The sequence below is a fragment of the Ornithorhynchus anatinus genome, chromosome 21 (genome assembly GCF_004115215.2).
Source record: "Ornithorhynchus anatinus isolate Pmale09 chromosome 21, mOrnAna1.pri.v4, whole genome shotgun sequence".
Taxonomy (NCBI): domain Eukaryota; kingdom Metazoa; phylum Chordata; class Mammalia; order Monotremata; family Ornithorhynchidae; genus Ornithorhynchus; species Ornithorhynchus anatinus.
Window position 1 is genome coordinate 3014450 of NC_041748.1, and position 17846 is coordinate 3032295.

At 75.3% G+C, this 17846-nt stretch overlaps 2 protein-coding genes across 4 annotated transcripts; one reads left to right on the top strand and one right to left on the bottom strand.

Moving 5' to 3' along the window:
• The first annotated feature begins 1455 nt into the window (after nt 1-1455).
• LOC114806091 (phospholipid transfer protein) lies at nt 1456-11422 on the top strand. Of its 3 annotated transcripts, none has more exons than XM_029049146.2 (16): nt 1456-1515; nt 1892-2084; nt 3297-3396; nt 5941-6069; nt 6320-6475; nt 6894-6957; nt 7058-7121; nt 7336-7427; nt 7518-7694; nt 9743-9802; nt 10286-10450; nt 10547-10614; nt 10716-10758; nt 10885-10948; nt 11056-11132; nt 11235-11422. In XM_029049146.2, the coding sequence occupies exons 2-16, from the start codon at nt 1949-1951 to the stop codon at nt 11376-11378; spliced, it is 1539 nt and encodes a 512-aa protein (XP_028904979.1). In that variant the 5' UTR covers nt 1456-1515; nt 1892-1948; the 3' UTR covers nt 11379-11422. The 3 variants fall into 3 exon arrangements, with proteins under 3 accessions (XP_028904979.1, XP_028904978.1, XP_028904981.1); XM_029049145.2 differs by having other exon boundaries at nt 1462-1521; XM_029049148.2 differs by lacking the exon at nt 10286-10450 and having other exon boundaries at nt 1462-1521.
• CTSA (cathepsin A) lies at nt 11415-17115 on the bottom strand. The gene is made up of 15 exons (XM_029049149.2): nt 17067-17115; nt 16119-16306; nt 15905-16016; nt 15660-15710; nt 15370-15456; nt 14966-15121; nt 14652-14743; nt 14448-14532; nt 14237-14328; nt 14048-14126; nt 13659-13801; nt 13457-13532; nt 12405-12494; nt 12193-12294; nt 11415-11671 (listed from the first exon to the last, which is right to left on the bottom strand). The coding sequence occupies exons 2-15, from the start codon at nt 16304-16306 to the stop codon at nt 11588-11590; spliced, it is 1437 nt and encodes a 478-aa protein (XP_028904982.1). The 5' UTR covers nt 17067-17115; the 3' UTR covers nt 11415-11587.
• Between the last annotated feature and the right edge of the window lie 731 nt (nt 17116-17846).

The following is a 17846-nucleotide window of genomic DNA, read 5'->3' on the forward strand; positions in this document are numbered from 1 at the left end:
GCGACCGAGCCGACGGGGGAATACGACGGAAGGAGGGAAGGAGAGGAGTCAGGCCACCTTCCCCGCTCCGGCGCCGCATCCTCTCTCCCGCTCTCGCGGTGGCCGGGGTATTTATTGAGCGCCCACCGGGGCGGGGACGGGCAGAGCCCTCGGCTCGGGGGAGAGGCCGGGCCGGAGACGGGACACGTCCCCGACCGCGGGGATCTCACGGTAAACGGTCACGGGCCGTTCTGAGCGGCCGACGGGGCGCGGCCCTCCGGATCTTCCTTCCACGCCGTCGCCTGTCGCATGTCTACGCTGGGATTTCTCGGATTTTCCGCGCCGGCGTTTATCCCGGAGCCCGTCTCTCCCCCGGCCCGGACCGAGGACGGGGAAAACGAGGGAGGCGGCGCGGGGGCCGGGCCCGGGGGGTCGGAGGTCGCGGATTCGGATCCCCCCGCCGCGTGACCCCCGGGGAGGTCGCCTCCCTTCCCCGGGCCTCGGTCCCCTCACCCGGCGAACGGGGCCGACCCGAAGGCCGCGCGGATCACCGTGGTGGTCGCGACGGCGCCCGTCGGGCGCCCGCCGCGCGCCCGGCACCGCGGACCGTCTCCGCCGGCCTCTCCGGGGCGCTCGGTACGGTCCCCCGCTCCCGGCGGGGGCCCGGGCGACGGCTTTCGACGCCCGCGGTCGGGAGAGGCGGCGGCGCTCGGTGCGAAGAGCCCGGGTCCGGGAGCCGGGGGTCGCGGGTTCTAATCCCGCCTCCGCCGCCCATCCGCCGGGCGACCTCGGCCGAGTCGCCTCATCCGGAAAACGGGGACGGAGAGCGGGAGCCCCACGGGGGGCGACCCGATCACCCCGCGCCTCCCCCGCCGCTGGGCGCGTAGCGGGCGCTTAAAAGACAGCGCCGTCATCCTCGTCGTTACCTATCGAGCGCTCGACCGAGGCGGCGGGGCCTACTGGCGAGAGCCCGGGCCGGGGAGGCGGAGGTCCTGGGTCCTAATCCCGCTCCGCCGCGGGGCCTCGGTGACCTCCTCCGGAAAACGGGGACGGAGAGGGCGGGCCCCACGGGGGGCCGCCCGACGGCCCCCCGCCCGTCTCCCCCGGCGCCGTCGTCGGCCCCGCGCGCGGAGCGCTGCGCCAAGCGCTTGGGAGAGTGCCGTTCGGGGACGCGGAGGGGCCGTCCCCGCCCCGGGTGGTCGTCGGAGTGGGGAGGGGGGAGGAGGGGGAAGGGGACGGGGCGGGGGGGCCGTTTGGGCGGATGGGGTGGGGGGCTGCCTGGGGGGGACGGGACGGGGGGCTGTTTAGGGGGTCCCCGGGGCGTCGCCCCCTCGCCCGGCGTCCCGCGGCTGCGGGGGATGGGGGGTGCGGAGACCCCCCTCCTCCCCCCCCAGGCCGCCCCCTCCCCTCCTGGGGGGAGGGGGGGGGGAGGCGGGGCCCGGTCGGCCCCGGCCCGGCCCCCCCCCCCCCCGATATAAGGCGGCCGGTCGGGGCCGCTCAGCACAGTCTCCTCCCGCTCCCGCCGACGCCCAGCACGTGAGTGTGAGTGTGTGTCCGGCCCCCGCCGCCCCCCGGGAACCCTCCCCCCCCCGGTGTCCCGGGCTGCCCGGGAAGCCGGTTGCCGGGGCGCGGGGAGGGGACCCCGGACCCCCAGCGCCCCCGCAGCCCGGCCTCCCCCGGCGCCCCCAAACCCTGACTTCGGGCGCCCCCGGGCCCCACCCCCGACCGCCCCCAGACCCCTCGACCCCGACTGTCCCTGACCCCCGAGGGCCCCCGGATCCCAGACCCCTCACCCCCGATCCCAAGCCTCCCCTGGCGCCCCCGGGCCCCAACCCCGACCGCCCCCCGACCCGTGACCCCCAGCCTCCCCCGACCGCCCCCAAACCCCGCCTCTCGGCCCCCGCCCCCCCAGGCCTCAGGCTCCGAGGCTCCCCCGACGCCCTGCCCTCGGCCCCGCGGAGGGCCCGGCATGGCGGCCCTCGGCCTCTTGCTCCCCACCCTGCTCCTCCCCCTGCTGCTGCTGCTGCTGCTGCCGCCCCCGGCCCCGGCCCGGCCCGAGCCCCCCGCCTGCAAGATCCGCATCACCTCCAAGGCCCTGGAGCTGGGTGAGGCCCCCGCCGCGCCCCGCGCCGGGGAGGAGGGCGCCTCCGCTAGGGGGCGCCACCGGCGGGAGGGGAGGGGGGGGAACGGCCCCGCCGGGGACGGGGCGCCGCCGGCAGGGGGCGCCGTGGGGAAGGGATGACGTCAGCGGGGGGCGAGAGTCCCTCCACTGAGGGGGCGCCGCCGGCAGGGGGCGCCGCCGGGGAGCGGTGACGTCAGCCGCGGGGGGGGGGGGGGCAGATTCCGAGAAGCCGCGGGGCTCCGTGGAGAGAGGCCGGGCTGGGGAGGCGGAGGTCGTGGGTGCGAATCCCCGCTGTGCCGCTCGGCAGCTGTGTGACTGTGGGCAAGTCGCTCCACCTCTCTGGGCCTCAGTGACCTCATCCGGAAAATGGGGATTCACTGGGAGCCTCACGCGGGACGACCTGATGACCCTGTATCTCCCCCGGCGCTTAGAACGGTAGTCAGCGCTTAACACATACCGACGTTATCGTTATTATTATTGTCCCCCGTCCCCCCCCCCCCACTAAGGGGATGCTGCCGGCAGGGGGCGCCGTCGGCCAAGGGGGCACCGCTAGGGGGAGCCACCGGCAAGGAATGATGTCAGAAGGGGAAGATCCCTCCATTCAGGCGGGGCGGCCGGTAAAGGGGGAGCACCAGTAGGGGGCGCCGCCGGCCAAGGGGGCAAGCGTAGAGGACGCCACCGGAAATCCCGCCAGTGAGGGGGCGCGCCAATAGGGGGCGCCACCGGGAAGGGATGACATCAGAGGGAGGGAGGGAGGGAGGTGGATCCTCCAGGAAGGGGGAGCTACCAGTAGGGGGCGCCGCCGGTAAGGGACGGCTAGCCGGGGATGACGTCAGCGGGGGGATCCCTCCAGTAAGTCGGTGTAGCCAGCAGGGGGCGCCCCCGTAGGGATGACGTCAGCAGGGGGCAGATCCCTCCAGGAAGGGGGCGCTGCCGGCAAAGGGGGCGCCAGTAGGGGGCGCCACCGATAAGGGATGACACCGGGAGGGGGCAGATCCTCCGGGAAGGGGGTCCTGCCAGCAGGGGGCGCTCCCGGCAAAGGGGGCGCCGCGAGTAAGGGACGACAGGGGCGGGCGGGGGGCAAGGGGGACAGGGAAGGGGCGCCGGTTGAGCCGCACCCGGAGGGCTCGGCCTGGGGGGGGGGGCGCGGGGGGCCGGGCGGGGGGACCCGGGGCTGAGGGTCTCGCCGCCGCAGTGAAGCTGGAGGGTCTGCGGTTCCTGGAGCAGGAGCTGATGCACATCGACATCCCGGACCTGCGCGGCGGAGACGGCAACTTTTATTACAACATCACTGAGTGAGTGGGGGGGGCGCGGGGGCGGGGGGCGGGACCCCAGCTCCACCCCCCCCCACACCTCCCCCTTCATTAATAATGATAATAACGACTGGTATCTGTTAAGCGCTCACTATGCGCCGAGCACCGTTCAGAGCGCCGGAGGAGATATCGGGTGGTCCCACGTGAGGCTCCCGGTCTTCGTCCCCGTTTTCCAGATGAGGTCGCTGAGGCCCAGAGAAGTGAAGTGACTCTCCCACGCTCACCCGGCTGACGAGGGGCAGGGCGGGCATTCGAACCCGTGACCTCTGCCTCCCAAGCCCGGGCCCTTGCCACCGAGCCACGCCGCTTCTCTCCTTGTCATTAATAACGACGGTATCGGTTAAGCGCCTACTGTGCGCCGAGCACCGTTCGGAGCGCCGGGGGAGAGACGAGGTCGTGGGGCGGCCCCCCGTGGGGCTCGCGGCGTCCGCGCCTCGGTGGCCTCATCCGGCAGACGGGGACGAAGACCGGGGCGCACCCCCCCCCCTCCCCCGACGGCCCTGTATCTCCCCCCCAAGCGAGCGCCCGACAGATCCCGTCGGCCTCGGCGCCGTCATTAATCGTCCCCGTTTTCCAGACGGGGCAACCGAGGCCCAGAGAAGGGAAGCGACGCGCGGCGGAGGCGGGATTAGAACCCGCGACCTCGCAAGCCCGGCCTCCTGCCCCTGAGCCTCGCGGCTCCTCTGTCGGTTCAGTCAGTGGTATTTACCGGGCGCCTCCTACGCGCGGGGCACTGGCCCGACCGCTCGGAAAGGATAACTCGGCAACAGAGAGAGACGATCCCCGCCCGCCCCGGGCAGGAAGGCAGAAAGGGTCCGTCGGGCACCGAGAGGGCGGTCGTTCGACGGCGGAGGGAGGCGGGAGAGACGAGACGGGGGTCCGGGGCGGAGGTCGGCCTTTAGAGGGGCGGAGCGCGCGGGCCGGGCCGTAGCAGACGATGGGCGAGGCCGGGTCGGAGGGGGCGAGGCGACGGACGGCTTCGGAGCCTCCGCCGGATACGGAGGTGGCCGGGCCACCCCGGAGGGTCTCGAGGAGCGGGGACACGCGACCTCGACTTTTTCGTAGGAGAACGATCCGGGCGGCAGAGCGAGGCCCGGACCGGGGCGGGGAGAGGCGGGAGGCCGGGGAGGAGGCCGCCGCCGCCGTCGTCCGGGCGAGCGGATCGACGCGGGAGCCGTTCGGACGGGGAGGAGAGGGCGGGTTTCGGCCGCGCGCCGGAGGCCGGACCGCCGGGGTTCAGCCACGGGTCGCTGACGCGGGCCCAACGGGAGAGGGGAGCCCGGGAGACGCGAAGGACGGCGGGGCCGTCTACGCTGACGGGGAAGCCGGGGAAGGACGGGGTTTGCGGGGGGACGTGAGGAATTCCGTCTCGGACCCGTCGAGCCCGAGCGACGGGAGGACGGCCCGAGGCGCGACGTCCCGAAGGCGGGAGGGGATGTGAGATGGCGGAGAGGGAGGGGGATCGGGGCCCCGGAGAGGGAGACTTGGGAATCGTCCGCGGGGCGGCGGGAGTCGAGGTCGTGGGGGCGAAGGAGTTTGCCCGGGGAGGGGGCTTAGATGGAGAAGAGAAGGGGACCCAGAACGGGCCACGGCGGGGAGGCGGAGGAGGAGCGGCCGGAGAGACGAGGGGACGGGCGGGAGAGGACGGCACGGGGGAAGCCCGGGACGGATGGCGTTTCCCGGAGCGGGATGCGGGCCGCGGCGGCCGAGAGGTCGGGGAGGATCCGGACCCGGCGAGGAGGAGGCGGCCGGCGACCTCCGAGGGGGCCGTTTCTGCGGGGCCGGACCGGAGGGGGTCAGGGAGGGGCTGGGAGGAGAGGAATCGGACACCTAGATCACCTAGAAGCGGCGCAGCGGAAGGAGGCCGGGCTCGGGCGTCGGAGGTCGTGGGTGCCGATCCCGCCTCCGCCGCTCGTCGGCCGGGCGACCTCGGGCCGGTCACTTCCCTTCTCTGGGCCTCGGTTCCCTCCTCTGGAAAATGGGGATGAGGAGCGTGAGCCCCACGGGGGATAAGCCGTATCTCCTCCCGCGCTCAGGACGGCGCCTGGCGCGTAGTAAGCGGGTGACAGATGCCGTCGTTATTAATACGGTGACCGGCACGGAGTGAGCGCTTAAATAGCACGAAAGAAAATCACTCGAGAGCGTTGGCCGAGCAGCGGTTGCGGGCGGAGCACTGGACTAGTTAGAGGGGTCCGGGTCCCGGTCCCGGCTCGGCCACCCGGTGACCCCGGGCCGGTCGCTTCCCATCTCCGGGCCCCGCTCCCCTCCTCCGCGCGTCGAGGGCGTGAGCGGGGCCCGCTTAACTCACACCTCCCCCGGCGCTCGGCACGGAGCGAGCGCTCAGCGTACGACGGGGACGATCGCGTCCCGAACGCTTGGGAGGGTCCGACCCGGCGAGTCGAAAGTGATCTCCGGGCCTCGAGGAGCCCCGCTTTTAGGGAGCCCCGCAGCCTTCGGGGGGGCCGGGGAGGGGTCCCCGGTGTCCGAGCTCCCGTCCCGCCCGTCCCGCCCCCCCCCCAACCCCAGCGTGAAGGTGGAGCGGCTGCAGGTGACGGAGTCGGAGCTGAGCTTCCGGCCCCCCCGGAGCCTGGCTCTGCAGATCAGCAACGCCTCCATCCGCCTGGGCTTCCGGAGGCAGCTGCTCTACTGGTTCTTGTGAGTCCGGGAGGCCGGGGACGGTCGGCGGGGAGGACGGACGGGGAAGGGAGGCGGGGAGGAGGCCGGGGACGGTCGGCGGGGAGGATGGATGGATGGATGGGGGAGGGAGACGAGGAGGCGGGGGACGGTCGGCGGGGAGGACGGGCAGGCAGGGCAAGCCCGGCCGAGGAGCGGGCCCGGCCCGCGGGCCGGCGCCCGCCGGAGCTCGCCCTCCACGCCCGCCGGAGCTCGCCCTCCACGCCCGCAGCTACGACGGGGGCCGCGTGGACGCGTCGGCCGAGGGGGTGAACATCCGCACGGCCCTGCACCTGGCCAGGGGCCCCACGGGGCGCGTCCAGGTGGCCAACGTCTCCTGCAAGGCCAGCGTCGCCAAGATGCACACCGGCTTCGGCGGGACGTACCGGTGAGCCGCCGCCCTCCCCGCCTCCCGTCCCCGGCCGCCCGGACCGTTTTTCCGCCCGAACATCTAGGACGGGTCTCCCCCCGCCCCCGGAGACTCCGGCCGTCGTCCGGCCGCCTCCTCATCGAACGGAGACTCGCCTCCTTCCTCCCCCCCGCCCGGTCCCGGCCCCGCTCACGTCCCCCTCCGCCACCTATCGACGTCTATATTTCTATTCCCGTCCGTCTCCCCCGTCCAGACCGGCGGCTCCCCGTGGGCGGGGGACGCGAACGCGATACGGTCGGCCTCTCCCAAGCGTTCGGCCCGGCGCTTAGGCGTAGATACGACCGGGCCACCGAGGGTCTCCCCCCGGCCCCCGGGGGACGGCGGAGGGGTCGGGGGGGGCTGACGGGCCGACCCCCCTCCCCTCCTCGCGCCGCAGGAAGGTCTACGAGATCCTGTCCAGCTTCATCACCTCCGGGATGCGCTTCCTCCTCAACCAGCAGGTGCCGAGCCGGGGGGCCGGCGTGGTGGGGGGGGGGGGGGGGGGCGCGGGCGCGGGGTCGGCACTGACCGGGGCGGGGGGGGGTGGGTTCCTCCGCGCAGATCTGCCCGGCGCTCCACCACGCGGGCGTGGTCTTGCTCAACTCCATGCTGGAGACGATCCCCGGTGAGTGGGGCCGAGCGCCGCGGTCCCGGGCCCCGCCCCGGCCCGACGGGAGGGGGGACGGGTGGGAACGCCCGGGGCCCGGATCGGCGACCCGTCCGGGGCCGCGCGGCGGAGCCCCGACCCGCCGCCTCCCCGGAAGGGGACCGGCGTCCCTCGCGGGGGGCCGCGGGGGAATCCCCGCCCGACCCCCGGCCCCGTCCCGGCCCCCTCCCAGTGCGCGGCGCCGTGGACGACCACGTGGGGATCGATTATTCCCTGCTGCGGGATCCCGCGTCTTCCGACCGCAACCTGGACATGGATTTCCGGGTGAGACGGGGGAGCGGGGGCCGGCCGGGGGGGCCGGGAGGGGCGGTCCCGGCCCCCCGGAGCCGCGCCCCCTGACCCCCGCTCCCCCAGGGAGCCTTCTTCCCCTGGCCCGGGGGCAACGTCACCCTGAAGAACCGGGCGGTGAGCCCCGTGGTGGTGGAGGAGAACCGGATGGTCTACGTCGCCTTCTCCGAGTTCTTCTTCGACTCCGCCATGGACAGCTACTTCCGGGCCGGGACGCTGGCGCTGGAGCTGACGGGGGCCGAGGTGAGCGGGAGCGGGAGCGGGAGCGGGGCGGGTCGAGGGAGGGGCCGGGAGCCCCCGACGACGAGGCCGGCGGCGCGCGCCGCCTTCACCCCCGTCTTCCAGACGAGGAGGCCCCGAGGAGCGAAGCGACGTGGCTCGTCGGAAGGAGCCCGGGCCGGGGACGCAGGGATCCCGGGGTCGGATCCCGGCTCCGCCGCCGGGCGGCTGCGGGACTTCGGGCGGGTCGCGTCCGGGCCTCGGGCGCCTCGCCTGGAAAGCGGGCGCCGAGCCCGGGAGCCCCGAGGGGCCCGACCCCGTATCCTCCTCGGCGCTTAGAACGGCGCCCTGCGCGTCGTCGGCGCGTACCGGATGCCATTCTTACTATTTCCTACTCCGGCCCAGCCCGCCCGCTTCGCTTTCCCCGACGCCAACCTTCTCGCCGGGCCCCCGTCTCGCCCCGGCGGCGACTCCTCGCGCGTTCCGGGCCTTCCGGAAGGCCCGCCGCCTCCTCCGAGAAGCCTTCCCTGCCCGCGCCCTCCTCTCCCCTTCCCCCGCGTCGCCCTTCCGCTCGGATCTGCGTCCTTCCGTCGCGCGCGCCTCCCCGTGCCCAATTTATTCAATAATGACGTCGGTATGGGCCGAGCACCGTCCTAAGCGCCGGGGGAGATGCGGGGTCATCGGGTCGGCCCACGCGGGGCTCGCGGCCTTCGTCCCCGTTTGACAGATGAGGGGACCGAGGCCCAGAGAAGGGAAGCGACTCGCCCACGGTCCCCCAGCTGACAGGGGGCGGAGCCGGGCTTCAGTAGGGAAGCAGCGTGGCTCGGCGGGACGAGCCCGGGCTGGGGAGTCGGAGGTCACCGGTTCGAATCCCGGCCCCGCCCCTCGGCAGCTGGGGGACCGTGGGCGAGTCACGTCACTCCTCTGGGCCTCAGTGACCTCATCCGGAAAACGGGGATGAACCGGGAGCCTCGCGTGGGACGGCCCGACGACCCCGCGTCTCAGGACGGCGCCCGGCACGTAGTAAGCGCTTCACAGATACCGACATCATCATTTATTCATCCGTCCGCCTCCTTTGGACTGTGAACTCACTGCCGTCACGGGACGGGCCGACCGAACCCGCTCTGTGGGACCCTCCCCGGCGCTTTTGGTAATAATGCTAATTCCGCTGTTGGGCGCCTCCTAAACGCCAGGCACCCTGTTACACGCCGGGGCGGATACGAGCCAACGGGGTCGGCCGCAGGAGCGGGGCTCGGGGGCCTGGGAGTCGGAGGCGATGGGTTCGAACCGCCGCCCCGCCTCCCCGCGCCGCAGCGGCCTCCGCCGTCAGACGCGCTTCGAACGGCGCTCGGCGCGTAACGAATCCCATCGCGATTCCCGGCACGGTCCCCGTCCCGCACGGGGCTCGCCTTCCCCGGCCCCGTTTTACGGATAACGGTAGTGATAACGTTGGTATCCGTTAAGCGCCTGCTACGGGCCGAGCGCCGGGGGAGATACGGGGGGATCGGGTCGTCCCACGTGAGGCTCCCGGTCTTCGTCCCCGTTTTCCAGATGAGGGAACCGAGGCCCAGAGAAGCGAAGCGACCTGCCCGCGGTCACACGGCTAAGCGGCAGAGCCGGGCGTCGACCCCACGATGGGCCCCGGGAGCCAAATGACCTGCCCGAGGTCACGCGGCAGACGAGGGGCGGAGCCGGGATCGGAACCCGCGCCCTTCTGACCCCGGGCCTCGAGCCGGGCCGCTCCTCGGCGTTCACCACGGCGCCGTGCGCGCCCCGGGGGCTCGATACCGTCCGCCGCGAGCTCCTCGCGGGCGGGGGCCGCGTCCGCCGGCTCTCGTCGCTCGGCACACGGGGGGCGCCCGACGGACGGCAGCAGGGGACGGAGCGCAAGCTCCCCGCGGGCGACGGGGCGGGCCCGGGCCCGCCGCCGGGCCCCTCCGCGCCTCGGCCGCCCTCCCCGTCCGAGGGGGACGGAGACCGCGCCCCCCGCGCCCTCGGGCGACGCTCCCGGGTGCCGGCCGGCGGCCCCCCGGGCGCTCGGCGACTACCCCGGCTTCCCCGCTTCCGTTCAGATCCCCAAGGACGTGGACGTGATGCTGAGGGCCTTCTTCTTCGGGGCCATCATCTTACTGGTGAGGAGGTCGGGGGGCGGGGGGCCGCTTGAGAGACGGCGGGGACGGCGAGGGGTCCACGCCTCCCCCCCCCCCGCCGCTTTTATTCGACGGTCTCCGCGAGGCGCTCGCTACGGGCCGGGCGCCGTGCCCGACGCCGGGCCGGACGGGAGCCGACGGACCCCGGGGGGCCGGCGGTCCTCGGCCCGGCGAGTCGGGAGACTCGTCCGGGGTCACCCCACGAGGCCCCGCCGTGGCGTCCTCAAAGGCCGGGCCGGCGTCTGACCCAGAACGGCGCTCGATAAGTAGCGCCCGGACAAGCTCCCGCCCGGCACCCTCCCCGAGGAGCCCGGTGCACGGCGGGGGCTCGGACGTTCCGACGGATCGCCCGCCGCGGGCGGGGCACCGTCCCGAGCGGCCGGGCGAGGACGGGTCCCGGAGGGCAGGCGAGCGCCGACCGGGACGGCGCCCCGCGCCCGACCGGCCGCCCCGTCGCCCCGGCAGGACCCCGCCGCGGCGGACGCCCCCCTGAAGCTGGGGCTGCGGGTCCTGCAAGCGCCCCGCTGCACCATCAGACCCTCGGGCACCGTCGTCGCCGTCACGGCCGGCCTCGCCGTCGCCCTGGCGCCGCCGGGCCGGCCCGAGGTCCGGCTGTCCAGCTTGACCCTGGTGAGGGGGGCGGGCGCGGGGAGGGAGGGGAGGGGGGCCCGCCCCGCCCGGGCGCATCCCGGGCCCGACCGTCGTCCCCGGCCCGTCCCCCGCCAGGAAGCCCGGCTCGACGCCAAGATGGCGCTCCGAGGGAAGACGCTCCAGACCAAGTTGGATCTGCGCAGGTGGGAGCGGGCCGCCCCCCCCCCCCCCGGCCCCGGCCCGCGGGGAGCCGCCCGGCGCTCCCCGCGCGCCCCCCGACCGACGCTCCCCCCCTTCCCCGCAGGTTCCGCGTCTCCTCCAACCAGTCGGCCCTGGAGGCCCTGGCGGTGAGCGGGGCGGGCGCCGCGGCCGAGACCGTGAAAGGGGAAGGCCCGTGGGACCGGGGTGGGGGGGGGGCGTCCTTCGGCGTCGCCCTCCCTTTTACCTTGGCCCCCCCCCCCCCCCCCCCCCAGCTGTTACCCCTGCAGGCGCCCCTGAAGACGATTCTGCAGATCGCGGTGATGCCGCTGCTGCACGGTAAGGGGGGCGGGGGGGGGGGGGCCGGGCCGGGGGCCAGGGGGCCGGGGCGGACTCCGGGGGGCGCGGGGCGGAGCCGCCCGGCGTCCTCCCACGCTCCCCCGCAGCACGGACCCGTAGAGGAGTGCGGATCCCCCTGCCCGAGGGCATCGATTTCGTCCGGGAAGTGGTGACCAACTACGCGGTGAGAGTCGGGGGGGGGGCGGGCGGGGAGGGGGGCGCGCTCCCAGGGGAGCCGGGTTCCGGGGGGAGGGAGGGAAGGACTGAGCCCCCCGTGCCCCGCCAGGGCTTCCTGACCATCGGGGCGGACCTGCGCTTTTCCGAGGGGCTGCGCGAAGTCATCGAGAAGAACCGTCGGGGGCCCGGCCCGGACGCCCCGGACGCCCCGTCGGCTCCCCCGCCCGGCCCCGTCCCCCCGCGCCCGCTGTAACCGCCCCCCCCAATAAAGGCCCGGCGGCCCGGCCTCTTCCACCACGGGACCGGGCGTCGGGGCCCAGGCAGCGGCTCCTTTATTCCCCCGTCCCGGCCGCCCGGCGGCGGCCCCGCGCTCTCCGCCCCGACCGCGAAGCGCGAAGGCCGGGGCGCGCTTCCGGCGGCGTTCCCGCGCGGGTCTCGGGGGCGGCGCGGCCCGGCCGCCCTTCAGTAGGGCTCCCTGTTCAGGAAGCGGCTGAACATGGCCAGGGCCGCCTGAGGCTTGTCGGTCGGGACCATGTGGCCGGCTCCCTGCGGGGCAGGGGGGAGAGAGAGGCGGCCGTCGGCGGGGGGCGGGGGCGGGCCGCCTCGGCCGCCCCCCGCCTCCACCCTCACCCCAGCGCGAGCCCGGATCCCGATCCCGGCCCCCCCACGGGCCTGCGGCGCGGCCTCGGCCGAGTCGCTTCCCTGGGCCTCGGTCCCCTCATCCTAAAACGGGTCCGAAGGGCGGGAGCCCCGCGTGGGACGGGGACCGGGTTCGGCCCGATTCGCTCGTCTCTACCCCGGGGCCTGAGCGTCGGGGGGGACCCGGGTTCCGATCCCGACTCCGCCACGTCTGCCGAGTGGCCCTGGCCGAGTCACTCCCCTGGGCCTCGGTTTCCTGCCCCGTAAAATGGGGACGGAGAGGCCCGGGTCGCACCCGATCCCACCCCGGCGCCGAGGACGGTGCTCGCCACCCGGTCGGGGCCTCGCGGGTCCCGCCGTTACCGACGCCGCCGACGCCCCCCACCCCCCCCGCGCGGCCCCCCGGCGCGCCGGCCCCCCGGTCCCACCTTGATGGTGAGGAAGGCGATGTTGGAGAACTCCTTGACGAAGCCGGCCACCTGCTCCCCCGTCCCGTCGGCCACCAGCCACGGGCGACGCAGCACCTCCACCTGCCCAAGACCACGGCACCGATCGGCCCCCCGGCCCGGCCCGCCCCCGGCCCCCCGGCCCCCCGGCCCCCCGGCCCCCCGGCCCCCCGGCCCGCCCCCCGGCCCCTCACCTTCTGGTCGAGCGAATCCACGAACCACTCGTCCCCCATGAAGTTGCAGGCCATGTCCACATCCCCGTTGTACACGAGGATCCGGTACCTCTGCGGGAGGGAGGGAGGCCGGGGTCGCCCGGGGGCCCCCCGATCCCCGCCCTCGAGCCGTCGCCGGGGCCGTCGGCGGCGCGGGTACCGTCGGCCGGCCGCCGTTTACCGAGCGCCCGCGGGCGGGGCGGCCGGGGCGGCGGGCCCGATCCCCGCCCCCCGGGAACCGACGGCGGAGACGGCGCCGACCGAGCGACGCTAGTTATCGCCCCGGGCGGCGGAGGCGGGCCCTCCCCGCCGAGGCCCGTGCGACCCGAGAGAGAGATTCCCGCCCGTCCATCTTCTACCAGAGAGCCCGACGGTCGGCGGATCGAGGTCACGGTCGGCGGCGTTCGGTATCCGCGCCGACCCGGCGGACCGCGGTCGCCTCGGCGGGGGCGGAAGGACCCGGGTCGCGAGCCCGGCCCCGCCGCGCGGCCTCGGTGACCTCGGCCGGGAAACGGGGACGGAGGCCCGGGCGGGACCGACCCGACCGCCCCGCGGCTACCCCGGCGCGCGGCTTAGCCGCCGCCGCGCGGGGAAGGAAGAGCGCGTCCGAGGGCGGCCGCGAGGAGAGAGGTTCTCGAGGGGAAGGACCGCGTTTACGGATGCGAGCGCCGACCGCTCGTCCGAGTTACGCCGTCCTCTCCCAGGCGCCCCGTACGGCGTTCTGCGCACGACGGGCGCTCGACGGATCGCTTACGGCGATCGTCGGGTCGGACCCGGTCGCGCCCCGGAGGGGTCCGAGGAGGACACGTAGGCCATCTCCGCGTATTTAGATCATCGGGACACGCGCGGACGTTTAATCCCCTCTTTCGCGCCGAGGGAACCGAGGCTCGGGCGAGCGGGCGGCGACTCCCGGGCTCGGCTTCCCTCGTTCCGCCCCGACGTGGCGGGCGCCTGCCGGGGGACGGGGCCCGGAGGAGGGAGATGACCCGCTCGAGGTCACCCGGCGGGGGAGCGTCGGGGCGGGCCCCACCGACCTGGGCGCCGAGCAGCTTGAGGTACTCGTCCCTCACGGTGCTGTAGAGGCGCTTGTAGTCCCTGTTGACCTCGAAGCTGCCGGGCGAGAGGAGGGCTGGGGCGGGAGGGGAGCCTCCGGGGGCGCCGAACCGCGCGCCCGACGTCGTGCGAGCGGAACGCGCCGACGGGCGGGAGCCGCCGCCCCGCCGCCCCCCTCCTCACCTGCACGTGACCCAGCGGGGGACCTCGGCGGGGACGTGTAAGGCCTTACGCACGTAGGGGTCGTTCAGGTAGGTGAAGGGGGCGGTGGTGTTGGTGCAGGGGGGGTCCAGCCGCACCGAATCGCCCGACCGCAGGAGCAGAGCCTGGCGGGTGGGGGGGCGCCGGGGTCAGCCGGGCCCGTCCCCGCCGCCTCCCGTCCGGCCGACGCCCCCCGGCCCGGAAACCGAACGCCGCCGGCGTCCGTTAAGCGCTCGGGGGGGGGGGGGGGGGGTCGCGAGGGCGCCGGGCCGTCCCCGTCTTCCAGGCGGCGGAGCCGGGATCGGGACCCACGCCCTCCGGCTCCCGAGCCCCGGGGCGGACGCGGGCCCAGGGAGTCGGCCCCGACCCACCTGCCGCAGCGCCCGCTTGAGGGGCACGCGGGTGAAGACGTTCCCCAGGTCGTGGGTCACCATCACGTCCTTCTCGAACCTGGGGACGGGGACGGGCGTGAAGGCCCGGGCGGGGGGGGGGGGCCCGGGTCCCTCCCTCCCCGCAACGGGGGCCCCGGGGGGCTTCGATCCGGGCGGGGGCCGGATTACCTGATCTGCCCGGGAACCCCCCCAGCACACGGGGCATACAGGTTGTAGATGTTGAGGCCAGAATCTCCTACTATGTGAGACACTTCCTGCAGCTGCGAGGGAACGACCGGGAGGCGGTCGTGACCGCCGCGGGGCTGGGGGGGGGGGGGGCCCGCGCCCCCGCGGCCGGACCCCGTCTCCCTCCCGGCCCCGCGGGCCCCCGGGCGCTCACCCTGAGGGTGCAGTTGAGATCGGTGTTGTCGTAGAAATTGCAGCGGCCCCGGGAGCAGCAGGAGGCCTGCAGGGCTTCCCAGAGCCTGAGGGGACCGACGCGTCGGAGGGCGGGAAGGCCCGGCCTCCGCCCGCCATCTTCCCCGCGCCTCCGCCCGCCATCTTCCCCGCCCGCCGTCCGCCGCCGTCCCCACCCCCGGCGCACCTGTTTCCCAACAGCCCGTGGTAGTAGGCGAAGTAGACCAGGGAGTTGTCATTCTGCTCGTAGCACGAGAGGCCGTTGCCCACGGCCAGGCCCTGCGACGGAGAGGAGACCCGCCCCGTCGGGAGGACGGCGACCGAGGTCTCCGGCGACCGCCCGCCGCGGCGGCGGGAGAGCGGGGACCGGACCCCCGCCGTGCGGACGGGGGGGGGGCGCGGGCGAGGGGCGACGACGGGCCGCGGCGGCCGCCGGGCGCTCGGCGCCGGGGGCTCGCGGACGAGGCCCGGGGGGGGCGGGGGGAGCGGGGCGGCCCCCACCTGCAGGTTCATGGCGGGGTCCCGCATGACCCTGGTGGCCAGGGTGGGGACGTAGACGCCGGCGTAGCTCTCGCCCGTCAGGAACAGCTCGTTGGAGCTGAATTCTGGGAAGAGGCGGAAGAATTCTCTCAGGGCCAGGAAGTTGTCGTCGGCCACCTGCGGGAGAGGGAGGGGAGGCGTCCCGAGCCCCGGTTCATCTCTACCGGAGCCCGGCCCCCCCGTTTCGCTCCGTCCCGCCCGGGCCGTGCGCCCCGCGCCGGGTGGGGATCCCGCTCTCCGAGCGCCGGGTAGGGTGCCCCGCACGCGGTAAGCGCGCGATCCGAAGGATCGAACCGGCGCCCCGCCCCCGAGCGGCCGGGACCGGCCGAGGAGGCGACGGCGGCCTAGAGACGGGCGGTTCCCACCTCCGTGTCGTTGGTCCCGTAAGCCTTGTCGTCCGAGTAGGAGAAGCCGACGCCGGCGGGGGACTCCAGATAGAGCATGTTGGCCACCTGCGGTCGGGGAGGGGGGGGGGGACGGGCCGGAGGCCCCTCAGGGCCCCTCGCCCGCCGCGGCGGCCGCGGGCCCGACCGGACGGCTCGCCGTCCCCGCGCCAGGGGCGACCGGGCCCGGAGGGAAGCGACTCGGAGGCGTCGAGCGTCCCCCGTCCGTCCCTCCCCCCGGCCCCCCGCTTTCCGTTGAGCTCCCCCCTTACCAGATTCCAGGAGTAGGGGTTGTATTCCAGGGTGCTTCCGTCGGGCTGGATCTGAGGAGGGAGAGGGGAGGGGGGGGGTCCGGTCGGCGGCCGGCGGGCGACGGCCACCCGCCCCCCTCGCCGCCTCCCCGACCCCGGGAGAGGAGCCCCGCGTCCGCCCGGCCCCGACCGCGGCGCCTCCCCGTCCCGGGGGGGCCGGGAATTGGGGGGGGGGGGCGCGGGGGTCCCGGGGAGGGCGGCCTGACCAGGAAGGGCCCGTGCTCCGTCAGAAAGCCGTCCAGGGAGCTGCAGCCGGGGCCGCCGTTCAGCCACAGCACCAGGGGGCTGCTCTCGGGGTCCCGCTGAGCCTCCACGAACCTGGCGGGGGGGGGGGGGGGGGTCCGGCCCGTCAGGCGGCCCCGGCCCCCCGCCGCCCCGCGCCCCTCCCCTCCCGCGCCGCCCCCGGCCCCGGGGTCCCACCAGTAATGCAGGCGCTTGGTCCCGGTGGCGCGGAGGTAGCCGGAGAACTGGCGGAAGGAGGGCTGCTTGGCCAGGCCGGGCAGGCTCAGGATCTCGTCCTCCGCGGGCGCGGCCGCCGTCCCGGGGGTCCGGCTCAGGAACAGGAACAGCAGCAGCAGCGACGGCGGCGACCAGCGGGAGGGGCCCATCTGGGGGGGGGGTGGGAGAGGACGGGGGAGGGTCACCCTGTGACCGCCCCCTCCCCCTCCCCGGCCCGTTCCGTGGTCGTCCCGGGACCCCCCGACCCCGCACCTCCTACTCCCCGGGACTCCGGGCTCCAGCACCTCCCCGGGCCCCTCGACCCCGCACCCTCTACCTCCGGGAACTCCCACCCCGGCCCCTCCCGCTCCCCAGGGCCCCGGACCCCCAGACCCCTCACCCCCTACTCCCAGGGCCTCCCGATCCCCCCGACCCCACACCTCCTACTCCCCGGGACCCGGGACCCCCCGCACCCTCCACTCCCCGGGACCCCTAAAGCCCCCACTCCCGGGGACCCCAGACCCGCACCCCCTACTTAGGAGGACCCCCGCCCTCGCACTTCCCGCTCCCCGGGCCCCCCCGCCCCCCTCACTCCCGGGGGACCAGGACTTCCGGGACCCCCCCACCCGAGCATCTCCCGCTCCCCGGGACCCCTCACCCCACACCCTCGGCTCCCGGGACCCCCGGCCCCTCGCCCCCTCCTCCCAGGGACGCCCGCCCCAGCACCCCCCGCTCCCCGGGACCCCGCCCCCGACGCCTCCGTTCCCGGGACCCCCGACCCCTCGCCTCCTACTTCCAGAACCCCCCTGCCCCCCACCCCCGTTCCCCGTCCCCCCCGCCCCAGCATCTCCTGCTCCCGGGACCCCTGACCCCCCACTCCCAGGGGATCCCCTCCTTCCAGGGGACCCCCCCTCCCCGCCGGCATCCGACCTTTCCGGGGCGCAGAGCGGGACTGGCGGTCACGTGACGGCGGGGAGGGGGGGGGGGAGGGCGGGGCCGCGTGACCGAGGGGCACGTGGGCGGGGGGCGGGCCGCCCCCACGTGACCGGGGAGGGAGGGGGAGGGCGGAGCGGTCCGCCCTCTCCCGGTGACAACTATAATGACGATGGTGCTTATTATTAATAACAATAATAATGTCCGTATTTGCTAAGCGCTTCTTCCTACGTGCCCGAGCCCTCGGTCCCCCGGCGAGCCGGGATTCGAACCCAGGACCCCGGACTCTCGCCACCGAGCCGCGGGCCCTCGCTCGGTGCCCGGCGCTGGGGGGGGGGTGGAGGACGCGGGGTCAAAGGGCGGTCTCGCCTTTGGGGGGCTTCATCCCCGTCTGACAGACGAGGCGGCCGAGGCCCGGGGAAGCGAAGCGACGTCCGTTCGATCGTATTCGGCGTCGACGACGGTTTCGGCTACGTGCCGGGCGCCCTTCCGAACGCCGGGATAGAGACGGGGTCGTCGGGTGGGCCCACGCGGGGCTCGCGGCCTTCATCCCCCCCTTGACAGATGAGGGAACCGAGGCACAGGGGGGAGGCGGCCGGCCCCGGGTCGCCCGGCGGCCGCGGCGGAACCCGTGACCTCGGACTCCCGGGCCCGGCCTCCTCCCGCCGCGCCGCTCCCCGTGCGCTCGGAGGGCGCGATTCGGCGGCGGGGCCGACGGGCGGCGGGGCCGGGGTTAGAACCCGCGACCCCCGACTCCCGAGCGCGGCCTCCCGCCGT

Coding starts and splice junctions, on each gene's coding strand:
- LOC114806091 (XM_029049146.2), top strand. CDS start 1,949: ATGGCGGCCCTCGGCCTCTTGCTCCCCACCCTGCTCCTCCCCCTGCTG. Junction 10,451..10,546: donor GGCTGTCCAGCTTGACCCTG/GTGAGGGGGGCG, acceptor GTCCCCCGCCAG/GAAGCCCGGCTCGACGCCAA. Junction 10,759..10,884: donor CGGCCCTGGAGGCCCTGGCG/GTGAGCGGGGCG, acceptor CCCCCCCCCCAG/CTGTTACCCCTGCAGGCGCC.
- CTSA (XM_029049149.2), bottom strand. CDS start 16,306: ATGGGCCCCTCCCGCTGGTCGCCGCCGTCGCTGCTGCTGCTGTTCCTG. Junction 15,711..15,904: donor CGGAGCACGGGCCCTTCCTG/GTCAGGCCGCCC, acceptor CTCCCTCCTCAG/ATCCAGCCCGACGGAAGCAC. Junction 11,672..12,192: donor TCGCCTTCCTCACCATCAAG/GTGGGACCGGGG, acceptor CCTGCCCCGCAG/GGAGCCGGCCACATGGTCCC.